The sequence below is a fragment of the Zosterops lateralis genome, assembly GCF_965231275.1.
Source record: "Zosterops lateralis genome assembly, chromosome: 5".
NCBI lineage: Eukaryota > Metazoa > Chordata > Aves > Passeriformes > Zosteropidae > Zosterops > Zosterops lateralis.
The window spans coordinates 39983451-40009748 of record NC_139766.1 but is presented as its reverse complement, the minus strand read 5'-3'; the positions used below and the strand labels follow the sequence as shown (position 1 = coordinate 40009748).

At 38.8% G+C, this 26298-nt stretch overlaps 1 protein-coding gene across 2 annotated transcripts in view; it reads left to right on the top strand.

Annotated features, from left to right (window-relative positions):
• Window positions 1–11367: 11367 nt before the first annotated feature.
• Window positions 11368–26298, top strand: part of KLHL2 (kelch like family member 2) — a 55384-nt gene continuing 40453 nt past the window's right edge. The window contains exons 1-4 of one of the 2 annotated variants that reach the window (XM_083862412.1): window positions 11368–11470; window positions 15417–15542; window positions 19776–19882; window positions 24501–24622. In XM_083862412.1, the coding sequence (XP_083718538.1) occupies window positions 11448–11470; window positions 15417–15542; window positions 19776–19882; window positions 24501–24622 (378 nt within the window). In that variant the 5' untranslated portion in view covers window positions 11368–11447. Of the gene's footprint in view, window positions 11471–15416; window positions 15543–19775; window positions 19883–24500; window positions 24623–26298 lie in introns of those variants that run through there. The other variant, XM_083862413.1, reaches the window with a different exon arrangement.

The following is a 26298-nucleotide window of genomic DNA, read 5'->3' as shown; positions in this document are numbered from 1 at the left end:
GTACCAGTCCTCAGCCAGCGCCCCACCTCAGCCAGGCCAGGGGCTCTCTCCGGTCTCTTGGGGGTCTTGGTCTTCAACCATCAGAGACAGTTGTGGGGCATAACACATCCACAGACAGACTCTGACAGGGTGCCGGCCTGAGCTCCTGCACACAGCTGTGCCCCCAGCCCGCCCTGCGCTGTCCCCTGGCCGTGCTCGGTGCAGCCCCAATTCAAAACGGAGATCACTTACAGCAGCCTCCGGGCTGGTGTCCTGTCGGAGTCCAGGACATCCCTTTGGATGAGCTGGGACCTGAGAAAGAAAATTTGAGCCCTGGACTGGACAGGGGAGTGTAAAACCAGTCCAAAAAGGTTAGAAACCTTGGCACAGAGCCCAAGAAAACTCTAAGTTTGATCTTAGCCCATAAAAGAAACTTCCAGCATTAAGAGAAGAATTGCAAATTGCCAAGAAGTGAAAATAGTGGTTTAGCACAATAGAACATGCAAAATTCAGAAGTTTTAAGATTCTTAGAATAGAAGTAAATAACAGACAAAATGGTAGAATTTAGGTGGTACCTTGTGTCCCTCTCCTTCTTCCTCGTCCTCCATCTTCTAAAGTAGTAATAATATAAAGTAGTTAGAGTAAATTAAGTCAAAGCAAAAGTAACCCTCTTAGTGTGAGCACTAAGCATTGGTCCAAAATAGTAAATAACTTATACATAATTATCTATATAAATGTAAAGTAACATCCCATCAGTGAGCAGTCGCCTCATGTCTCAGCCACTGTCCAGACCTCGGCTGGGAGCGAAAAAAACCTCTGTAATATCAAATAATAAACAACTCAAAAAACCAAAAAACAAAACCTTAAAAACTCCACTTCTTTGTACCAACAAACTCGAAGCTTTTAAAAAGCCAAAAACTTTAAACAACCTAAATCTCAAATAAAAAAACCAACCCAAGAGTGTCCCTGCGGGGCCATGGCTGGGAAAGCAGCCCAGCAGCAGATGGTTGGCCAAAGTGTGGGGTAAAGGCAGCCTAGTGTTGCTGTCAGCTTTCAGTGCAGAGTATCTTCTCACCTCCCCTTGGTCCTGCAGGGACTTCTTGAGGAAAGGATGAAGTCTATGCAGCTAGTAACTGTTTCCAGAAGATCTGGTTGCCCCTTCAGATCACGATAAGTTTTAGCATTCATGGGGCACTTGATACATTTTCTAAGATGTTTCTGGCCCTGTTGTATATTTTGGGAAGGAACATGTTTTCTTTAATATGTGTGCTTGGTAATTTAATTTTCTAACCCTCTGTGATGACACCGAGACAGACTGTGGCCACTCACGGTGTCTGGACTACTCCCTTATGGATCTCTGTCTTACTGATGTTGACTTCTGTATTCTGGATACTCTTCAACCACTTAGTTGTGCTTAGTTATTACTTGGTCGTTTTTGTTAGCCTCTTTGACATTTTTCAGCTATAACATAACATCTCTGAAACGAGAAGGATCTGAATGACACGCTGTTCAAGCATGTGCAAAGTATGAATTTGCAAACCATCATATTTATTATCTGTTATGTGCACTGTTCATCTGCTAATGTTTCTTAACCTTCTGTTTGTTCTACATGACCATCCCTTAACCTTCAGCTAATGCTGGTGAGGACTCTGAAGAGGATCAAAGCTCTAATGGGGATCTGAAAGACAAGTAAGATTGCATCCTCTCCAGGTTGTAATTGTTCTATGTGTACAATTAAGAGAAGCCAGGACTGTCATCCTGCACAGTTGCAGTGGCTCTGTCTCTATTGAAAGCTTGTTGAAGGGGTAAAAACTGCTCTTTAGGTATGAACTTCTTCAGAGAAGTTCCAAATTTATTATCTCAGTTTCTGTGACTTTTCCTGGCTATCTTTTTCTAGAAAAAATAGTCAACTGAAACCTCCCACCCAGAGCATTTACATTCATCACTTGCATTCATTTGTTCTTGTTTAATATAGATACACACATTGATGAACTGGAAAATTATCTTAAATTAAAAAGAAGCCTTAAACTTGCTGGTTTGACTCAGACAAAGTCCAGTTCCTGTGATAAGAGCTTGCTCTGTTCCAGTTTCTCAGTATTAATGTTCCTTTTTCCTCTTCCTTATTGTGCTTCCTCTTTTTTTTCCATTCGTGATAAGAACACAGATCCTACTGAATAGCAAGAAGACGACAAAAGTTTTCATTGACAGTGAAGTGAGGCCACAGTCTGCATACATATATGCAGTGTGTGTTGGACACACCATTAGACAAATGTTTAAGATAAAATCAAAAGAGCAAATTCTTTTAACTGTAATTTTAAAATCCTAAAGTCGCAGTAAGTTTACATTTATTGGCACTCATTTGAACAGCTATAATTTTATATGTCATTGTAAACCTTGTTTCTACTGAACGGAAAATGAAGAATTCTCAATGGATTAGTGAAGAGTGCAGTAAGGGAAAAAATTACAAGTTTAAATATTTGAAGTGCATAAATACTTACTGCATACAAAACCAGTTAACATATTTAGAAGTATGTGGTTGCTAGTTTCAATTGGTTTACATAAAACATATATGTAATCTTTATAGTAGTAGTTCTTCTGGATCAACCAATCTTCGTTTTGGTTTTGATATATCGTTTTAATTACTAGATTCACAGTATTTTTTATAGTGAGACGTTTTAGTGATGTAGATAGATTTTAATAAAGTAACATTCTCTTCTGTTCAATTCCTGTTCCATCTTCCATCAAATTTTGCACACATTGTCATTATAGTGTACACGAACTTGAAAGTGTGAACTTGAAGGTTCTGAAGGATGATCTAATGCTGGGCAGTCTAAAACAGATAAAGATATGGCCTGTTCTTAAATTATTTCCACTACAGCTCCATCAGTAATGATGAAGGTATCTGATAAGGGTAAGATAAAAAGATTTATGGTCCAACAATGCTATGCTGCCCTTTGGGAAAACTCTACTTAGACATTAGATACACAGGAGTGAATGCTCTACTTAGGCATTACCTTTGCCATATCAGTAACAATTACAATATTTGGGGACTAGCTGTCACAATTGTATCCTCACAAAGAGGCATAATATCTACTTTTCTTCCTCTCAGTTTCATTTAAAATTTAGCATGAATGGAAACAGGATTAGGCTCACAATTTTTTTCACATTCAGCTATAAGATATAATTATCATTATTGTTTCTTTTTTATACTCCAGGTATAATTAGTACTTATATGATACTCAGCTCTATGTAAAGAATACAGTCTCTGCTCTGAAAATATGGGGTTGTGACAGATTCCAGAATTACTTAAAATACAAATGGGAAGTAAAAAGGTAAAAGTAACAGTAGAAAATTTTATTTGCACGAATTGGTTGTAATAATCCTGAAAGCCAAACTGTAGTAAGTGCAGTCTATGTTCTAGCCTCATATTACACATACTTCAGAAGTACTTATTTCATTTCAAGCTCATGCAATTTTTTAAAATCCTGTGGAGGTTAAAAAAACTGTTCACTGCTGAATATGTTTAATACAAAGGAACCTGTTCACTGTTGAATATGTTTAATACCAAGGAACCTTTCAGTTCATGTATAGGTTCAGATTTTCACATCATGTAAGTGCCAATGTTTTTGTGTTGCTGAGCAGCAGAGGGCTATTTATGCATGGTAATCGTGTAATCAAAACCTGCCAATTGCTATGCAGATTTTGCTTCCTAAATAAAATGTCCATTAAAAATTCTGTGGCCTTTAAATAGAAGCTATTGAAAAGAGAAGTGTTATGCTGGTGTTGATAAAAACTCAGTCTTTCACCTATTAATATACAAATTTGAATGCTGGAGTCTTAGTGTGACCATGGGTTACTTCAGCTAATCTAGTAGTACAAATTATTTGGCAAAATGTCTTACATGTCTGTAATTAAGTCCAGAGTATCCTGATCAAACAGGTAGATAATATGGCTGTAGAGAGAGAATTTGTACTGCTTTATGCAGATGACAAAGAGAAATAATAGCAAAGAGAAAAAGTGTAAAAAACAGAATGGGCACTCTTGATTATTTTAAAAATTTTTACTGATTTACCAGATATATTAAAAAGCAAATAAATTGAGGTTAAAGAAAGCATACAGTTTTTAATTTTGTATCTAGTTTTTAGAAATATACACTAGATGTAAAACAGTTCTGAATTAAGTATTACAATGTGTCTTACTTTGTGCTAAAGATGAGTTTGAGTTTTAAGTGGTTTAGCAATTAAGCAAATGCCTAATTTGCAGCGAAAAATTACTCCCTCTCAGAGTATTTTTTTTACTTTCTTCTGATTTTTCAAAATCACCTTCCTGTTTACATTCTGTTGTAAAGCTGTCACAATATGACAAGCATTTATTTGAACTATATAAGGGAAACAGAGCTTTTTCTGAAAGTACTTGAGTTTAGATTATATACTTTCTAGGGTGATTTTCTAAAAAAGAGGAATGTTTGAGATAAGTACCCTGGGAAAACTACTGACAAAATTGAAATAATAACAGAAGATTAAATTTCAAGGAAAAATTAGTTGATTTTTTCCCTCTCAGTTTTCTGAATAGTTTGTCTGAAAAACTTAAAATGAATGTGTCAAGAACTAGTTTGTGTAAACTAACTTTTTAGGCTGTATGCTTAAATATTAACGTTCCAATAAATATAATTCTGAATATTTTATTATTTTTTTTATTTTTACCTCAGTATGTTAGTCCAGATATCAATGCTCTTTTGCATAGAAATATTGGCAAGGGACTGTCCTTGATACCAGTGAAAATTCCACTCCAGGAACACTGTAATGAACTACTCATTCTGTGAACACCTGCTTGTACCAGAATTATCAGACTAAACCTTTTCATACCTTTATCTTTGACTTAAATTTCCCCCTTTTTTTTTTTTTCTCAGTTTACTGTGTGTCCAATTTTAATAGACACTCTGCATAGCTACAAGTACTGATCTTGAGCCATTTTATTAAACAATGTTTGCAATACTTCTAGTCTTTCTTACACAGAAAGAAAAGGTTATTCCAAATGAAGATTAACCCATTTTCTGGAACAGCAGCATGATATGCTTTTCATTCTATGAACAACCTCTCTGCAAAATTATGTGCAGTAACTAGACCTATGTGATTGTTATTGCTATGCCTCCCTGAATGAAAACATTTTAATATTTTAATGTCTTTGATTTCACTGCCTCTTTGTACAACAAAATAATCTGTACAATGTGTGAGGTATATCCCACTTGCTTTTTCCCAGTGTACAGCATTTTTCATTTTCACTGAATGTCCCCTCAAGCAATATAGACTCTGTTCCTCCTATCTTGTTTATATGCATATGAAACAGTAAATATTCAGATTGATTTCTTTAGCATATTATGTCACTTTTATCGGTGTAAATTGCTGACTACTACTGTTCTTATGTGAGCTCACAATGAGCATGACTAGAGGAAAATCATGATTTTAACTGTGGGTTTGCAATAGGCCAATCCTGGATGTGTAGGACTACCCAAAACGAGCCCATCTGTCTCGTCATGCATTCAGGAAGCACTAGATGGCAGTACATCAGCTGTTTAAATCTAATTTTAATTAATGAGCCGTAGCTGTTTTCTTCTGAGAAAGGGGCATGTTGGCTGATTGACCTGGTTAGGACTATCTCACAATATTGCTGTTAGAGTGGCAAATATGATGGGGGAGAAGTATACAGACTTTGATGGGCTTGCATGTAATAGGTACCTTACAGTTAATATCTATGAAGAAAATGACTTTTGCTTCATTTTTCAAGAAAACAATGTTTTGACAAGTTAAAGAAGTATGACAGGACACAACAATAAACAAAAGTCTTTTCTACACTCTTATAAAGTAAAATAATTAGGAAAAATCCCCAATGACTGCTTATGATGCTAAAAACTAAATGTTGCAAAAAGAGTCCATTTTTTTTTTTTTTTGGTGTAGGCTGTACACAAAAATGGTGCATAACTTATTTCAGTAACATATAATTCTGTGTTAAGGATGAAACCCTTAATCAGCTCTGCACATTGCTGATTGGGATGGTCCAGCTTTTCCCAAGACATCCTTGCTGCAGGTTTCTGCTGCTACCTTTGCATCATGTCTTAGTGGTAACATGGCTACAAGGTGAAATTTGATAATTTTTGATCGGCTTTCTTCTGGTTCAGTGAATGGACCCACTCAGTACAGAGACGTGACTGCCTTATCCAGTGTACAGGAAGCAGCACAAGTCTGCAGGTATGAGAGCAGGAGTCAGTCCACCTCCTTCACAGTCACCTCAGGAATACACTATATGTGAAACCCAAACCTTTGCAGCACTGGGCCTTAGGCCTACTCAACAAGATCTACTTTGCATCTTTGTAGTTTGCAGTAGAAATATGAATCATGGGTATGACCTACATTTGCTTCCATTCGTAACTCTTACTTCAGCTAGGACTTCCTTTCGGAAGCTGTAATCTAGAAGGAACACAGCACTGACCACAGGGACCTGGTTTCTCCATCAAGTAGAATTCAAAAGTGTCATACCATGTGCTTTTAATGTGGCCCTTCTTTTCCAGAAATAGGATCAGAGTACTTACAGTCTGTTTACTAGACTGTGTCATATCAAGTCCTTTTGGAAATTACACTATATCTGGTTTTGAACGCTGAAGAAACAGTTTATAGTTACTAATTTTCATCATCATCATTATAAGGTCCATGAATTTTACAGAATAAATCTTATTCCTTCAGCTATTTTCATTAACTATGTGTCATTCTTACTGCTCCAGCAACTGTTCACAGAGGAGAATAAATGCTAGAAAAGACTAAATATTTTAATCCAAGCTTAATTGTATTTAACTGATTTTGGTCACAGTACAGTTTCTCTTTGATAGCAGCTGCTTTGCTGTTCCTTATTTCACAATCCCAATTTACATGTTTTATTTTTTCTCTCTCTGCCTACTCTCCAGTACATATTCCTCTGCAATCTGGTCCCTTTCGCAGTCTGCTGCATGCAGTTTCTTGCATTTCCTTTTCACATTACTTTTCAGTGTAATTCTTTTCAACTGCATTCATGTCCTTAGCTAAATGGTTCTCTGAAACTTTAAATATTTCATGCTTCTAAAGCGAGAAAAAGGAGTCTCTTCCACTAGAGTGAAGCTTTTTAAGATTAGGCAATGGTGATAATTAGTGCTGGTGTCCTAGACAAAAGAATGCAGTAGTAGCTAGTGTCTGTGTTGAATTCAAGTTCTGTCATGAATTCCACAAAGGTCCTTGTGGATTTGTTTACATACAGGGGCCTGGGTTGCATAAAATTCTGCTGCTGGATGGTTATGTTATTGAGGGTGAAATGTATGGGAAAAAAATTGCATGTGTGCCTTCACGTATTTCAGAAAAATGCATACTCATCTTTACATAGATTTTGTACATAATTTACTCACAACTCAATTCAGTAAGATACAAATATAATGGATAATCTAAAAACTAACAAAGTGAAGGAGCACATTGTTTTTCTGATTGAAGCAGTAGGAGTAGAGAGAGGTAATTAAGTATTCAATTCTAGAGTCCTTCCTTTTCTGTTCCCTGTTAATCAAAAGAATACCAGCTTCAGCAGTATGTCCTCATAAGCATTCTACCCAAATCCTTCAGAAGTTACGACTTTTAATATCTTAAATAAGAGCAAATGTTCTTACCACCTTATTTTTTGTCCTTTTTGGAGATGCCTTCCTAGCCTATATTTGTCAATTAAAAATAAGTAAGAACTTACATCAGTGTCCTCTGTAGCTAAACCTAAACCAGATTTCTTCTAACGTGACCACATCAGCATAGAGCATGATCCCTTAAACATGCTAATAAAACACCAGGTATGTATGCAGTCACATCAACTTTTACAAGGATTAGTTACTCGAATTGTAGGACTATATAACTTGTGGGACTATCTTGTTAGCAAGCAGAGCTCTGCCAGCATAACTCCATTTTCACTGGATGCAATTCACTGATGGACAGTATCGGGGTTTCTACATCAGTAAAGTATTTCTAGTGTCAATAGATCTGAAGAACTGTGTGATCCTAAGTAAGCGTTGGCCACATTCCTTTGTAACTCACTAAAACAAGCAGGAAAGCACTAAGAGTTATTATAGGGGCAGCCTGAAACATGACAGGGAATTTGCTCAGTAAATGCAGTAATTTGAATTGCTGCAGCATAAACAGAAATGACAGCTGTTTTATCATAGATGAGATACATAGCCCATTTCCGTTCAGAACTACATACATACACCCACAGACATATATAAATAAGTTTTTTCTCTGAAAGTTCTTTTCTAAGAAGAGGTATTGGATCAAGCAGAATCCCATAAAAATCTAGACATTGTATTTAAAGGATGTGTTTTCTTCTCATGTATTTTCTTCTTAGAGATACAAGTTGTTTTGCCATAACCACATAATTTAGTTTGGATGAAGTAGTTTTTGCTTTGATTCCTCTTGAAATGACTGAATTACAAAGATAAAATTTTCAGGAAAAAAAAAATGGAACCTTGCCCTATTAATTTCTTTGATTCTCTGCATCACAGAAGTTAACTGAACTAATGTTGAACATTTGGCTCTGAAGCCAAAACAACACTGCAAGAAAATGAGAGAAGTCACAGGTCAGAAATGCTTAATGTTCACTTAGGAATAAATATTTGTGCTGGTTTTGTTTGGGGTAGAGTTAATTTTCTTCGCAGTGATTGGCATGGGGCTGTGTTTTGGAATTGTGCTGAACAGAGTTGATAACATAGAGATGTTCTTGTTATTGCTTATAGAGAGCCAAGGCCATTTCTACTTTCCGTACAGCCAGGCTGGTGAGGAAGCTGAGGGTGCATGGGAAGTTGGGAGGAGACACAGCCAGGACAGGTGACCCCAGCAGACCAAAGGGATATTCCCACATCATGTGACATTATGCTCAGTGTATGAAGTGGGGGGAAGAAGGAGGAAGGGGAGGATATTTAGAGTGATGGTGTTTGTCTGCCCAAGTAACCCTTACCTGTGATGGGGCCCTTCTCTCCTGGAGGTGGCTCCACACCTGCCTGCCCATGGGAAGCAGTGAATTAATTCCTTGATTTGCTTTGCTTGTGTATGCAGCTTCTGCTTTCTCTGTTAAACTGTCTTAACCTCAATCCACAAGTTCCTTTTAGTCTTCTGATTTTATCACAAATCCTACTCTTGGGGGAGTGAGCGAGGGGCTGCCTGGGGTTTGACTGCTGGCCAGCGTTAAACCACACCAATATTGCTAAAAAGTTCTGCCGTGTTAGTGTAGAGCAGAACCTGCAGCTGCCTACCTCTTTGCAGGATCTATGTAAGAGTGTACAAAGCCCCTCAGCTACCAGACTAGCTCACAAGTTTACAGTGGTCATGTGTGAACCCTTAAACACAACACAGTAGAATTCGCTTAGGTCTTACACAGTAGGATTCACTTAGACCAGTAGAAGTTGAGATCCTTGTCTTACAAAGTGATGTGTCCAGGAGTTTACTCTAAATTAAAGAAACCTGGAAGTGTGATGTGACAGTCATCATCCACTCTCGCATCTACCCAGGCCACATCTGTTTATGAACTCAGACCTCAGTCATGCTATCCTACATGGAGCCAGCTGAATTTTAAACCTCCATTTCAGACAGCATTATTTTTGGCTGGGTCCTTTGGAGCAGACTTCCCTGCAAGTAGGTTTTGTTGTCTATTTAAATCTTTAGCAAGTACCTTGTCCTCTCCAATACAACCCAGAGGCAAATCTAGCTGTCTCTTGAGAAGAGACAAATTCAGTAGTTACAAAGCAGAGACTTCATAAAAACAGGCACTGCCAATTCTGACTATTTAATTTAGAAAAACCTCCAGTGGTAACCCATTGAAAAAAAATTGAAGTGTTCCCAAATCAAACATCACTGTAGTGAAAGAGAATTGGTAAACTGAGAAAACTAAAATGGCACTTTCCAAGTGAGGAGTATTATTGGAGATTAGCAAAAATGAAAATAACAGATTAAAATACATTTAGTTTTAATAGCCAGTGATTTTATTAGAAACCCTGGTGAAGGCTTTCAGTATCCATCTATAAAAGTCTCCACCCAAAACACACCTGCCATTTTGTTTTGTGTCTTACTTGAAATATGCTGCCCTCAAACTCTACTCACTCTTAGAAAAATAGTGTTGGTCAGTAATTAGTAGACTTATTAGTTTAGAGATACTATTCCAATTTAAAATCCTCTACTCCAGTGAAGAAGCATTTTAATTTTACAGACACAATAAAATTTAAATTTTAATCGTGTTCAGCCTGCAAAAACCATTTTCCACTATGCGACCTTCAAAGATTTGGAAGTAATTTATAGAGGTTTAAATACAGTAAATTCTTCTCTTGTGCCCCAAGTCAGAAGCTGCTAAATGTAGTATTCTTGATCATTGCTTGAATTAATGTTTGTTACAATGACAAGTTTGGAATAGATCCCTGTTTTTTGGTGCTTTTTTTTTTTTTTTGTGGGGGGGATTTGGGTTTTTTTTGCCATTTTGCATCCCAGAGGCTACTTCAGCAAACATTAAAACACAGCTCAAGTACTTAAGGACCAACGCCAGCAATGTTTACAAAACACAGGAGGCCAGCTGTTCTGAGCGGCAGTGTTCCTGCTGGACTTGACAAGAAAAAAAAAAAAAAAAAAAAAAAAAAAAAAAAAAAAAAAAAAAAAAAAAAAAAAAAAAAAAGCTGATGAGACCCTGCAAGTCCCAGCGAAGTAGAGCCTGTCCAACTCCTCCATCCCGATGCACTTTTGCCCTTCCCTTGGGCCCGTGCTCGAGCAGAAACCACCTGCCTGGGCTGGTATCGGGCCAGCTCCTTGGCTGGCCTGGCAAGAGGATGCCCATGTCCTTTACGGCCTGCACCTGCAGCAGGTGGGTTTTCTCACTGAGGATACTTGGGGCCGCATTTTTTTTATTTTTTTTTTTTCTTGTTTTTTTCCCCTGGGACAGAGCACCTGTGTGTTCCCAGGCGAGCTGTCCCCGCTGGTGCTGAGGCCCCCCTGTCCCGGGCAGCTCCGGGTGCCGCTCTCCGGCCGGGCCCTGAGCCACCGCTTTCCCGGGAAGCGGGAGACCCTGGCTCATCCCAGCTCCTTTCAGCACGGGCAGCGGCGTCTCAGCCTCCTGTTCCTGCAGTCCCGAGGCTGTGGCAGCCGCAGGGCGGAGGGTCCCGGCTCCCCGGCCCCGCCGCCGGTACGAGTGCCCGCCCGGGCCGGGCCGAGCCCGCCGCGCCTGCGCACCGCGCCCGTTCCCGCCGCGCCTCCCGCGGGCGGGCACCCACCCGGAAGCGGCTCCCGGCGGCTCCCGGCGGCTCCCGGGGCTGGGCCGGGCGGGCGCAGCCGCTCCCCGCTCTCGCACCCCGCACCGGCGGCGGGGCAGCGCGGCTGGCATGGTGCTGGCCGCAGCTCGCCGCGCCCGCCTTGCACGGAGGAAACCCGAACGGAGCCGCGATGGAGATGCTGCTGCCGCCCGTGTGAGTGCGGTGGCGGTGGCGGGGCGGGCAGGGAGGCAGCCGGGGCGGCGGTGTGCGGTCCGTGGGCCGGGGCGGGGGCCAGCCCGGTGGCAGCAGCGAGCGGAGGTGCCGCGGCGCTCCGCAGCCCGGGCGGCCTCCAGCGGGGGAGCCGTGCCCATGACGGGGGCAGCGCCTGCAGGCGGGAGGGTGGTGTCGGCCACCGGGAGCGGAGGGGATGCTCGGCCGCCGGTAGGTGCCCGGGGGTGCCCGGCGGTGCCGGTGCGGCGGGGCTCGGGCGGGCGGACAGCGCTGCCGGCACCCCCGCCCCGCCCGCCCCCCTGTGCCTGCCAGCCAGCCTGAGGGGACAGGCGGGCTGCTCTCCCTCCTCCCCCTCGCTCCTTCTGCTTCCTCCATATGCGGTCCCAAATTACTCCTTGTTTGACTCAGCAGTCGTGCTCATCTCGCTCCCGGTTTGCTGGTTATTTAGTTAAGCATCTTTTTTAGTGGCAGTGCCCAGGCAATGCAGTCCAGGCAAACCATCTCCAGCTGCAGCTCAGCTGGCCTCCTCAGGCCTTCCACAGGCTCCGGCTCAGTGCAATTTCATCCTGTGCCCTCGGTAGGCAGAGCTCAGGCACGCTGAGTGAGGTGAGCTGCACCGAGGGAAACCAGCTGCAGACACCTCTGACCCAGCTGGGGAAATAAATGGTAAGAGAGACCCCGCTACTTCAGGCAGACCAAAACTTCCCAAAACAGAAGGCGTATGTTAGTTTTGTAGGGTTCATTACCTTAAAACAAAGTCACCCTTTGTGACAAACTAATGAAACTTCAGCAAATTAATTTACGCTTCATGTGAACTCCTCCATCTAACCCAGGTTGCTTGGCAGCTCTTTACGGACAGCTCAGTCGGGTTTTTTCCTGGCCTAGCTGTATTTGATGTGTACACAGCCTGTATATGTGTATATATATGTATATAAACAGACATCAGTATCTGATGCATTGCTTTGGGATGTAGAAAGTTGCAGTGAAAGTGTTGTGTCTTGCACTTGATAGGTTAGTGGTATAATTAAAAGATGGGTCTCTCTCTTCCTTATAGGTTTTTGGTGTTTTGAATGTTTTTTTTGCAGTCATTGATTTCTGTCTATAATTTTTTGAAATTCTGATCACAACATATGTTACATAATGTAGAAAAGTAGCCGTCAGTGTAAAGGAGTTTGCTAGATAGAATGTCTTTTTTTTTCTCTATGAAGTAGAACATATATGTGTTGAATAGCATGTGACCTGTTTGAGGGGTTTTTTTGCTGATGCAGAATTTCTGTCTTTTATTTGTCCTTTTTCTGTAATGAATTTTGTAATTTTCAATATTGAGTATGAAACTTTTAATTCATATCAGTTTCATGGTACGCTGTGGTAAGTTGGTAGTAGTTGGAGTTCTGCGGATGGGTGTTACTAGGTTAGTTTTACGGAGACTTTTTGCATTCCTTTGTTGCTTGGTGCAATTTTGTATTGCTTTGCTCCAAAATTTTGTAGCTAGTTTTGGGAGAACGAAAGATAAAGCCAGCTACTTGGCTTTGCACTATTGTAGTGCACAGAATTTAGAGTTCTAGGTTAAAATGTTAAATTATTGTTGCATTTTTCTTTTAAGCTTCATCAGACATGCCCAATTAAAAAGTTTCAGGTGTAGTAGAAGAGAGTCACTGCAATTATGTGAGTCACTGAGTATGTTCAGTTTGACTGTGCTTACCTAATGCTAGTAAGGTTGAATTTTCATTTGGAACCAGATCGTTGATGTACCAGCGCTTGTGGCTCTACCAAATGACTTCAGTCCGTTTGCTTATTTCCAGCTTCGAGGTTCAGGATTACAGTTACGGTACTGTAGAATAAAGCATCACTGATGCTAAGCATTTTCCAAGTGCTACAGCAACACAGTTTGCTTTGTAAGAACAACATTGTGACTGTAAACAGGAGACTCATTGATTTAGTTTGGCATGAAAAGTCTGCTTGCTGTTTGGACAGTCCAAGTAACTGAGGAGCGTATATAATATTTTTTCTGCAGAAGTTAGTGTCTGTAGAACTTGGGTATGTCTTACAGAAAGACGTAATTGTAGCTAGAGGTAATGATTTTTCACACTGCCTAGTTCTTCTCTTGCTCTTTGGAGTGGGGTTTTGAGAGTAAGAAAAATTGAGAGGTTGGTCACTTATGAACATTATGGTTTTCAAAACATTGAGTGAATCTACAAAACGACACAATTTTTCTGTCACCCGTGTCTTATGCTGCAGCTAGGGAAAGCCTAGATAATTACAGTAGTCATTGTGTGGTTGTGTCAGAGGAGAACTAGGACCTGTGTGAAACAGTAACTGAGGTCCTGGTAGAAGTGCAGAGAGGAGCTCTTACCTGACAGGCAGTGGAGGCACTAAGAGACTGGGAGTGAGGGTTGCTGCATTCTGCCATTAATCTGTATGGGCACCAGGTGAAAAGTTCCCAAAACTCTTAATTCTGCCCTTGCTTTGAAGCTTATTGGAAATATTCTATAATATTTCTCCACTAATAGAAAAATATTCACAAGACCAGGAAATATCTTCATGTTTTCTTTAGTGGAGATTTTTGTTAGCCTCTGTCAATGTCACTAGTATTAGTCACCAGCTTACTACTTCCAAGGTGTAGTGGTTTCATGTTCACCACTTTCTGTTTCCCAAACTTAGTGTAGTAGTCTGAGTGTCTCCCAGAATTATCCACTCTTTTTCCTCCTGTGAGGTAGGATCAGGGGAAAAGCGAAGCAGGCTCAAACTTAAAAGGTATAAAGATAGGTTTATTAACAAACACTAAAAGAATGAGAATCAAAACGAAACCTTCAAAACACTTCTCCTCCCCCCACAACTGTTCACTTTCCCACTGACAACATGGAGACAAATCCTATGATTTTCAGTCAGTTTCACCACTTTAAAATAGTCTTTCATCAGTTCCTGGGGAGAGGAGTCTCTCTTAGAACTTCCATGGAGGTGTTGCCAAAAGAACCAGTTCTCTGGTGGCCCTCGTGTCACGAATGTGCAGCTGCCCGGGGAATTCTGCAAACCGTGAAGTCCCTCCCATTTGGCAGCTTTTCCCACAACTGCATATGGGCTATTTCAGCTTTTTTTTAGGATGACTATTCTAGTATAAAGTGAAAGTTCTCTTCATCTATCTCCAAAATCATCTTCATCTCGAGAAACAGAGGTCTTTTCCCCTGGGGTGGTGAGCGTCTCTTTATCTTCCTCTGTTCAAAATTCTCCACTGGATCACAGCTAGATCAGTCCACGGCTCTGTCTAGAGCTTTGCATCCCCCTAAAAAGCATTCTGTAAGTTACAGGGATATTTTAGTCCATTCTCCATGGCTTCACAAGAGAAGTCCAACCCAAACTAGGCAACTCCTCAATCCTTTCTCCCAACCTAGGACTTTTACTCTCTCTTCACTGACTTCAGTTTCATGCTGTGTCTCCGTACGTTTCAATCACTCTTTTTTCTCTCACTCAGAGAAGGGTTAGTGCTGTGTAAGTGCCATCTGTCAAGGAACGAGTGAACATCTTGCCCGGGCCTGTGGATGGTCCTGTGCTCTCTGCTGGGCAGTGCCCGCTCTGGCTGTTGGATTTCAACCTCTCTCAAATCCCAGAAGAAAGAGAGCTTTTCCCAGGATTTTTCTGATTTTTAACCTGTGTAGCCCAGAGGCATATCCCTATATTTAATTGGTTAATCCGGTTGTCAGTTTCAAAGCCGCTCACTAAGTTTTGCTATCCACGCTAAACCAGCACACACGGGAATTCTACCTATTCCTCTACACCTTCGGTAATAGGGAAACTAAAATTGCTTAGAGTAAAGAAGTTTCAAGTGCAAGTCTTCTCCTTCTCCCCAAGATGAAGGTGAACAAAATAAGAAGTGACAGCAGTGGAGATGAGACAGAAATATTAACTTTATTTTTTTCCTTGTTCTTTGCAGATGTACCAAACTTTGCCATCAGAAGCCCTTGGATCTGAAAGATGATAACACCGAAATTCACTGTCCTATTACAGTAAATCCATGGCACATGAAGAAAGCTTTTAAAGTTATGAATGAATTAAGAAGGTATTACTTCACTGTATACACCTCCCTGGAGTCCATAGTTCATTTTTACTTTCATTCGCATTTGTTAAGTTAATAATAATAATTTGTTTATTAAGAACATGCAATTTCAGAAGTATAGTTGAGGAGAAGGATTAAATATTCAATGAAGTGGTAGCTGAATGGTAGCCATGTGATGATAGCAGTAAATTATGCAGTATGCTTTTGCACCTCGTAAGTTAGTCGAAACTAGTTTTATGAGACTTGAAAAACACTTACAGGTTGTACCTAAGGAGTTACAGCTGCTGGTCCTCTCGTGTACATAGCTGATCCTGGATAGATGAAAAGTGACTCTGGTTGAGCCTTAGGCTGTGTGCCTGTTGTTGATTTTTGTGGTAGGCTGTGAACCAGTAAAATGTTAAAACTTTCTAGTCTGAAGACATAGGTCACAGTATAAAGCAACTGACTGTACATTTTCTTAGTTACTGTTTGCTTGCCCTCTGGGAGAAATTGATGAACTCCCAAATCAAATGTTGAAAGTAACTTTTCTCAATGAAGTTTTGTAAGACCTTGAGGGATAATAACATCAGTTTCAGTGAAACTGGGAGGCTGGTGCTGATGGTGTTCTTAGCATCCATATTGATTTATATTTTACATGTGAGTAGGTGAAGTGATGTTGAAAACTGTGACAGCTGGTAATTAGAGCTCACAACTGAGCTTTGGAAATCAGGACTCACAGCTATCACTAATAGTAATTTAGTGCTATAACTTACAGCAACAGTGGAGAAATTAAATAAATAAAAATACTTCTCTAGCAGAGACAGTACCAAAAGCTGTGAAAATATTGTAGTCCTTTGTTATTTCCCATAGAAAATTAAAAATTGGAGAGGCTTCACTGAAAAGAAACACAGCAACTGATATCCTTTAAAAGTATGCCTCTGCCTTTACCTTTGCTGTTCCATATAGGCAAATCTTTAAAACTGTGTGCTGGATAGACTGACACTTGTTGCTTCACCTAAGTAATGCCCTTGGCTTTTTCAAGTATCCCAGTAACCAGATTTGGTGTCTCAAAGAGCATAATAGAGCCTGGCTAGAGCCAGTAGCAATGACTTCCTGAGGATGAGCAAGAGTACATGGAGAAAGTTTTCCAGAATTCATCTTAGCAACAGTTTTGGAAGTCAGAAACATTACCTGCATTTTGCTGTGTTGCAAGTAAGAGATTCACTGTTTTCCAGCAGAGTGCATTTTTGAAGCCCATGGATTATTTTCAGAATATACTTTAGTTTCCATGGTAACCTAAATTCAAATTGCTGTAGAAGCAATTTGAGCAATTTTGCCTTGCATGTATAAATACTTAAAGTTTGAACAGGAGGTGTGCCATATAACCTTAACTAGTTCTCATTTAATAAGGTCGTTGATGCAACAATATTTACAATTTAAGCTGAATGCAGCTTTTAAGATGGTAAGTGGTAATTAAATAAAATGATAAACATTTCTATTTGCATTCATTTGTTTGAAATAATAAACAGAAAATCTTAAATATGTTTCAGACTTCATTGCTCTAAACAAAGATCTAATAATAATCCAGTAAATGATACTTTTGATTTAGAAACAACTATAAAAATGTACTGAATCTCAGTGCTTTTCACTAGTGTAGCACAAACAGATATTTGCCAGAGGTATACTCTTCAGGAAGTGAATAGCTAGTGAAAAAAATCATTTGCTTAAGCATCTAAATACATTTGGTTTTGAATGCTTAAGTCTGTGTGTTTATGTTAAATTTTTGGCTACTGTCAAATTGTCTGGCTCTAGTAGCTTGTTAATGAGTTTTTATGTGCTGACAAATTTTAGCAATTTTGTCCTTTGTATTTTTTGTCATTTCATTGCTCACCATTGTCAGAGATCAGAATCAATCCTTGCACACCATCACCTCAACACTAAGTAGAATGCTCATTAGGATAGCTAATTACTTCTTGACATATGACAAAATTATACTCTAGTGCCTACTATCTTTTCACTTTTTTATAATTTGCTTTTATCACAATGGAATTCGATGTTACCTACATTTATTAAAATTCTCATTCTTACAACCAAGACTTTACCAAAATCTTTTGAACATGGGGGTAATGAGCTTTCTCTGTATGAACCAATGAAGAATAGCCTGCAAGCTGGTAAACAGTTGCTCAGTTGTTCTTAAATGCATGCTTTCTTATCCCCTTTTTCTCATTTTCTATACCATGATGGTGTATCCCCCACAATGATGTTCATTCAGTCACATTCAGATACAAGCAAATGGGTACAATCCCACTTCAGAACACAACCTTTTCTAAAATAAATTGATGTGCCCTCATGAAATAAAGGTGCTGAGTTGCTGTGGAAGCCACAAGATGTTTGCAGCAGAGTACATGATTAAGTTTTTTAAGCTCATTTCTTCAGAAGTTTCTTTAGCTAGTCAGCTCTGTAGTAATGCAGAGCATATTCATTCACCTGATGGGGTTCCAGACTAGATGTGTTTCTATACCTAGCTATGTGCAGTGTAATTAGTTAACCCTAATCTTGCATTGATGTAATTCTGTTCCTTCTGGCTTCATTGTTATCTTTACTATTTCTGTGCAACTAAGTATAAAACTTCTTGTTCCTGTTGTCAGGATAAGTGCAGGTGTCTGATAAAGCTGGGTATCTGATGCCCTTATATGTGTAGCTTTCTGTTTCCATTTTTTAAAAAGAATAAATGTAATGTTTTTTTCAAGATCCTCTGAATTGTGTGTTTTATCTGGTACAGTCATTACCTTACATTGTACGTATTATTTGATAATAATATGCAATATTGCAAGCTAAACTTATGAGATTTGCATAGTTGCTGTAGGTATTAAGAGCTGAAAGCAGAAAGATAATATTATGCCAGGACTGCAATATGGGCCCAAAGGTTAGTTTTGGCTACCAGAATTTTTAGTGTGTGACCTCCACAAAGCCACCTTACTTGAGTCTGGGCTCATAAGAATTGGATGATTGCATAACTGAGAGATCACAGAGTTTTCTTTTGGACTGAGGTGAATATCTGAGCAGTTTGGCTGAGAGTTCTAGTTCTGTCCAAGCAAAAGGCAGCTGCTCACCAGTCTTGGCTACAACTCAGTGTGGCAGTTGCAAACCATCTAAAAATCTTTAATGTGTATTCAGGAATGGTAAAAAAAATTATCTTTTTGAAAGTACTGAGAATTGGTACTGGATTGGCGTACAGCTCTAGTTCCATCCCTAAGGAATATGTTCTGTTAAGTTATACTTTTCCCTCTTCCCTCTGTTGCTGTGGCTCTGAGTTTTGTGGATTCCATACTACCTCCACTGGGACACTGCCAGCATGAACAGGAAATAAAAGGCAACTGTAACTATGGCTATTTAGATGCTGTGAAACTGAAGCCTTTTGGTGTTGGGGAGTGTTTTCTTCCCCTACCCCTCTTCAGTCTAGAAAATTAGATTTTGAAGAATACACATGTTATGGGTTTAAGTGGAAGAGATACAGACAATAGCTGTAAAATGTGTTAGAAACACCTGGGTTAGGAATGGTTATAAATGAGATGTTACATTTTTGCAACTGAACAGGGAGGAAATATGTTTCAATCACAAAGGACAAGAATGCAAATGGATGTAATGAAGATACAAAGTCAGTCAAGATATGAAGTTAACCATAATAAATTCTAAACTGCTCAGACTGAAAAAAATAATTGCTGTTGTGTGCATGGGCTGAATATGAAAAATGCTTGGAAAACAGAGAAGATTGACTAGTGGATTTGAACAGTCAAGTAGGCATGAATTTCAGTGTAATGTGACTCAGGCATCTCAGTTGAAGTTTGGATTCTTTGTTGTCTGTAAAGCCTTGTTTCTTATATATATATATATTTAGTGCTTATGTATGTTAAATTCTGTTTTTTCTATCATAGTTGTTCAAAGGGACCCAGACTTCCAGAGAGAATGTTTATAAATTGGGCTGATATAAATGATGGTTATTCAATGCAGAAAACTTCTGTGCAATGAATCACAATTCAGTTGTTTGATTTTTAGATAGTTTTGTGTACCCAAGCACTATCAGTAATCTGATTGAGTAACAGCCATATGGTTGTGTAACACATTTAAAAACAATGCCTCATCAACATTGTCTGCCTCATTTGATGGCATGGGAAAAGAAATTGTGTGTGATGTCATATATACTTTCCTGTTGTAGTTCACTTATGTGAAATTGCCTTCTCTGATATTTCTAAATAGTCAAAACTTGCTGTGTGATGTGACGATAGTAGCTGAAGACATGGAAATTGCAGCGCATAGAGTTGTGTTAGCCGCCTGCAGCCCCTACTTCCATGCCATGTTTACAGGTACCAAATGTTTCAATACTTACTATGTTGTAATCCAGTCTAACTGTATAAAGAATAAAATTTCATTACTTTTGCTTTTTAGGATCTAATTTGATTTTTAGATAAGCCCATAGGAACATCTGGGATTCTTAATGTTTCTCTTTTTTTGCAGTCTAAGGACATATTGTCAACTTAGTCTTTGTTAGCATGATGAATGCTTTAAAAAGTATCCTTAATTAAAAAACAGATTAGATGTAATGTAAGCCAGCAACAGTTAAGTTGTTATATGCTTTAAGCCTCTAGTAATCTCACTTTTCCAAAAGAAGGTTAAAATAACTTTCATGTGAAATTTGGAGTAAATTATGTCCTTTAACAACAACTGCTGCTACATTCTTCAGCCCATGGGTGCTCTAGGCTGTTAGTAGACATGAAAGCTTTCTGTGGCTTTGGCAGCTTATAGCTGGAGTGTATGTTTCAGTATTTTTAGGGTAATGCTCCATGACATATGTACTCTGCATCATTGCCACTGCTTTTCTGTACAGACTTGGTTCTACTTCTGCTCACTCCATGCTGGCCAAGTTACTGCTTTACTGCTAGAACAGGAATGCTGAGGGCTTGCAAGGCTAAGATGGGTTCAGGTTCATAGGAGCCTCCAGCTGAAATTCCTGTGCTGCGGGTTTAATTCCATCATGGTTATAAATCCCATTGAAATAATGTGAAATTCATTGCCAAAGTAGGAATGCTACTAAATGCATGTTAATTTTAGCTTCTGAGGTTTTGTCTGTTCCTCCTAAAATCTTGTGCCAGCTTTGTAGTTAATGTCAATTGTGTGAAATTAAAAGACTTCTCTATAATCCATTGCTTCTGACCACCAGCTCAGATGGAGGTAGAAATGTGACTCTTGGCCTGCCCATATACAAACAGATTGGTGTTTTAATAATTTTAATTGTATGCAACTAGATGGATGAAATTTAAAATACTGTTGTGTTCTGGGGAAGCAGCTGATCATTCTTGATTTTATAGACAAATATTTTGACATGATCAAAGCTGGAAGTGGAGTAACTTGCACAATATTGCTTTAAAGTTGGTTTGAAAATTAAATATCTCTTCCTCAAGCAGTTTTTTAAGTTTGCATTTGTGGTTGAGACAAACATTCTGAGTGACTGATAAATTCTTTCTTAATTTTTACTGCTGCCTATAAAATTGGAATAGAAAAAGCTGCTTCTACAGTTCCTTTTTATCGCCTTAGTAGCAAAGAAATGGAAGCCTCTTATGTTAGTTATGTATTAAAGATTAACTGTTGTTGACTATCACATTGAAAATACTCTTTACTCAGAGTGGAGCTTTTTATTGTGTTTTCTGTGATTAATACATTTCTGCTTGTCCTGACTGCCCTTCCTGTGAAGAAGTTTATTACCTGTACAGAGTGCCAGTACAGCAATGTCTGTAGCTGCTGTCCAGATAGAATTACTGAAATCTTCTCTTCCTTTGTTTCAGTCTCTTTTAAAAATTTTCACATGTTTTTAAATGTAGATGTTCTTTAGCCCCAGTGGTGCAGGAGGTGGGAACACGTACTTGAGTAATGAGTGTGAAGTGTTTAACTAATGTATCTTTGGTGAGGTTTGTGTAGTTGGGTGAGCCAAACAGGTGGGAGCTTAAGTAGAATTTAGCTGTGGCTTTAAGAGTTAGCCAATTTTATACTAAGCTTATAGGTTGCTTACAGCACGGCCCAGCTGTGATATTGGTGCATTTCAGCTGCTCCTCACACAAAAAATCCTGAATTTCATTGTGATTGTTCTCTCCATGAAAGCTAAAATCCACACATCTCAGGCAGATTTTTATTCTCATCCAGTTATCTGCAAGTTCAAATAAGTGAATTTGATCCCTTAAACAATCACAACCAAATGGAGAAGCATCTTCTTTCATCCAGAATGAAACATGGACAGAAAAGACAGTAAAATAATTGCACTCTTATGCTTTAAGGTTACTTCTTGATTAGAAATTAGAAGCTTATATTTAGACATGTGTTTGCAGGTTGATTCCATCATTCTCTGAGTCACAAAGTGTTACGGCAGTGCAGGCTGGGATATGGCATTAACTGGGTTCAACCTCTCTGCCCTGGTTGTTTTTTTTTTTTTTTTTTTTTTTTTTCCCTGTTTGTACATGTAATGGTAGCCCTAATAATTATCAGGAAAGAAAAAGTTACTGTCTTTTAAAGTTACAAAATATAGTAAGTTAATAACAATTATCCAGTGAGGAGAGGAGGGAAGAAAGTCCCAGCTATTTAATTTAAATTAGTAGGAATATTTCTTTCTTCTTATACAGTGGAATTATTTAGAAATATGATTTAAATCTATTTAAATTTAGTTTAGAGGAATTTAATATAAAACATCAGAGAAGAGACTCTTCAGTGGCTGTAGGGCCTCACTTCAGACAAGAGTAACCCGAATTTAATTTTCTTTTCTACAATGGCAGTTATCCTTAGGGATTTACCTGCTCTCTTCACTTCCATTCTTCATTTGTAAAATTCTTGGGTAAAAGAAATAAAAAGAAGGAAAAAGCCTTTTTTGTGTTACTTTTCGAGGAACCATGTAAGCTTTTTAGGTAGCCCCTTTAGTATCTTCAACTCAACTGATGCTTTGCTGCTGCTGCTTGGGAGATTGGATCAGCTCAGTGCTTTCTTCCTGTTCACAATATGCTCTCCTGTCATTAAGAACTGTGGAGACATGGTGCTGCTGCTTCCCAGTCATAAACTGACTTCTTCAGCAGATTGAATTCTGTTGAGTGCATCTCTGGTTTCCTCTATAGGATCTATCAAACAGATATGGGTTGATCTAGAATTGTGGTAAGATTGCATGTCTGGTTCACATGAAAGTTGGAAGCAAGTATTTTTGGGGTTATTTTTGTTGGGTGTTTTGTTGTTGTTGCTTGGCTGTGGGGTGTTGTGTTTTGGTGGTGTTTTTTTTTGGTTTTTTTTTTTTTTTTTTTTTTTTTTTTTTTTTTTTTTTTTTTTTTTTCTTGATTAGGGTTTTTTATTTTTATCTTCTGGGCTTGGCTTTTAAGCAAAAAGGTGCCTATCCATGATTCTAAAAGCCTTGACACAAAATCTGAAAACAAATCTAATGTGCTTGCAGAATATCAAAATCTGCTCTCCCACACACACAATTTTCCCAGAGGACCACCTCCACAGCAGCTTGCATAATAAATAAGTTGCAGCTTACATGCTCTGGAGATCAATAGGTTTAATCTGTGTCACACGAGAAACTTGGAATACAGGGCCCTGCAGGGAGTGTGCTGGAGTCATCCTTCAGAGGTGTAGAGGAATGTTTCAGAAGTGCAGGTGACAGGAGAAAGTTCTGTGGGGGCTGGATTTTGCTGGTTTTTATGTGGGTAGATGGTCTTTTGAACTTCTTGCCACTTAAATGGTTGATTTGCAGCACCATTCTTTACCCTTCAGCTCAAAAAAAGGTATGATACCATGAATAATGGTAACAGATTTCTCAGTGATGATCCCTTTGCTGACAGAACTAGGTAAAATGCATTGTTTGACACTAACCCTAGAGACCAGAGGGTAAAAAATAATGAAAATGTATATGACTTAGTAAGAAAATATCAGCAATGGTTAGCATGTTCTTATTCACTTCTCTGTCATGTCTGCTTTTCTTGTTGTATACATAAAATTTATTGTATCACCAATACCCTTATCTCTAGATTCCTATACCTAAGGGAAAAAAATTATATCCAACACAGAAGAATAAGAAATGAAAGTATTCAGAGATTGGGATATACTCTTCCAAAGTCAAATTTTATGTATCTTCCAACACAGTTTTTGTAGTTCATGTTTGCTTTTTTCAGTGAAAGGCAGTGCAAGAGAGTTGAAAGGTCTGAGATGTCCTGATCTGGAAGTCATGAAGAAGGTTATAGTCATTTCTTCAAAGTATATATTTGGATAATTATTTCAGTCATAAAGAAAATATTGCACTTTGAGAAACATCATGTTTTGGAAGGGGGAAATTATTTTGCAGGCCTATGAAGATCGGTTGTGGCATATGGCCAACATGTCAACCTCCGCAAAATGAGATCCAACAAGTTTTCCCTTGCTTACCATTTTGTCTTAGCTTGAGTTTGAGCTGTTAAATTGGATCTGTAAAAGAGGTGAAATCGCTAAGGGAATAATAAGTAGGCAAGCAAAGAAATATGTATGTTAATTCTTCTGTGGGGATATATCTTTTCTTATTTAAATGAATTTACTCCAGACTGTTTGGTATGCTCCTTCAATTAAGAAGCTAATAAAGCTAGAGTATTTTAATATCTTGCTTTCCCAGCAAAATGTTTTTGTATGCATTTGAAGTGTCTTATTTGGGTCTGATAACAATATTTTCTGGATATACTGTATGCTAGAAAAAATAGGTCACCTGCACTAAAACTATTAACCCACGTAGCATTTGCATGGTGGTGGCAACAAAATCTTCCTTTCTCACTGGAGGAAGGAAGGAAGGGAAAAAAGAAATTAAATTATTAGTATTAAAGTTTTTCTGCTATCATAACTGTTCGTGCACAAAATTTCTGCTGCTATTAAACTTCTATATTTGTGCTGTATTTCTGTCTTATTTATTTGACTAATTAACTGTGTTTGTAGGTGAGATGAGTGAAAGCCGAGCAAAAAAAGTTCGAATAAAGGAAGTTGATGGCTGGACTCTAAGGATGCTTATTGATTATATTTACACTGCTGAAATTCAAGTTACAGAAGAAAATGTGCAGGTAAGAGTGAGAATATTTTCTGCAACAAATGAGATGAATGTGCAGAGTCATATTTTTTGTCATTGGGGTTCAGCTCTGACATGGGAAATCTCATCTGTAAAGTGGAATTTTTTCAGACCTTGTGCTTGCAAACCAAGTGGTCATGCTGTTTAAATTCTGGGTCAAATTCAAAGACAATTCAAGTAAATAGTTGACTTTAATGGTCTTTGCAAACAAACCTTATGTAATGCAATAACATAGATGGTCTACTCTGCCTAAAATTAATGCTGTCAGGCACTCTATACCACCTCTTCTCTAATATTTAAGTGAAATTTACGTAAGCAACATAGATTTATTTCTAAATGTGAAACCATGTTGTCCAATTAAGTTGTCCTGTTTATTTTTTCCCTGTTAGCCTGCACGATAAAGTACTTTTTCCTGCTCAATCTCTGTAACTTGCCAGTGACCAACTGTACAGAAATTTTTAGCTACCTATTTTTTTAAAATTAAATCAATCAATATCTATCATGTGTCCATCCCACACAGAGCTAATAAGTTTTTCCAATTGGCTGTAACTTAAGATGAAATGTCAATTAGAGTAAAACAAACACAAGCTTAGAAAACATAGCCTCCTACATTTAATATTTTCTAAATGCAGATGGACTTAAGATGAGTAGATTTTCATTCCAGTATCTTTTGAAATTTGTTGTAGAGGTTCAATAAGTTTAAAACATTTGATACATTTAGTTCTTAAGTTCTTCTTCGTACACCTATGCTCTTTCCACTCTTGCCCAATGCCAAATAACTGGTTATTAGCAGTTATTTTGCTGCTTTAGCAGGGTGCAAAACCCTGTTGCTATATTTGGCATTGAAAGCTTCTGTTGCAATTATGTATTCTGAAATTAATTGCTTTCACTGGACATTAGGCTGAAATTAATAGCATTTTATTGGCTGCTGAGTCTGATGGGGACACTGCCTGTTTTAGCCATGCTTGATTGAATACTTCCCGAAATGAGAATGCTGCCATCTTGAAACAAAATATCCCGCTACTAAGACTTCTGTATCTTGGGTCATATCATAAGTCATTTTATTCCCCAAGAATAATTTCTTGTCTTTCTCAATGACTTGTTTCTTAAGAATCTTCCTTTTTAAGGAATTTTTCTGGTCTGATGATGAATGTGCATAGTGAAAAAAATGACTGAAATTCTGTTGTGTTTTACCAATCTGGTTGTTGCCCAAATCTCTGTATTGGTGTGGAAGACGTTGAGCAAATCCAGAGCTGTCAGAGATTCCCTAACAGACCTCTTGCTGCTTGATCATTCTGGCTTTTCATCCTTAAAGTAGAATATTGTGTCTTGCTGACAGAGCTTAATGGCCCTAATCTTACACATTCAATCCATAACGTTGGAGTGGACTTAACAGGCAGTCCTAGTGTATTTTGGCTGTAGGTGCTGCCTGGGAGGAGGCATTGTCACCCATCCTTGGCAATGCTGATTCCTCCATGTTAATGAGGAGGAAAAGCATTACATTTCTTCCTCATACAGGAGTTGCTGAAGGCCAGAAATCCACTGGTTTAATGCTCATGGGTCTGATAGGGCTTTAATTTTCATGGCTCCAGGTTATCTGTCTGAAGATAGATACCCGATGATGCTGGGGATGTTAGTATAAATAATATGTCTTGGTGAGTGATATTGCAA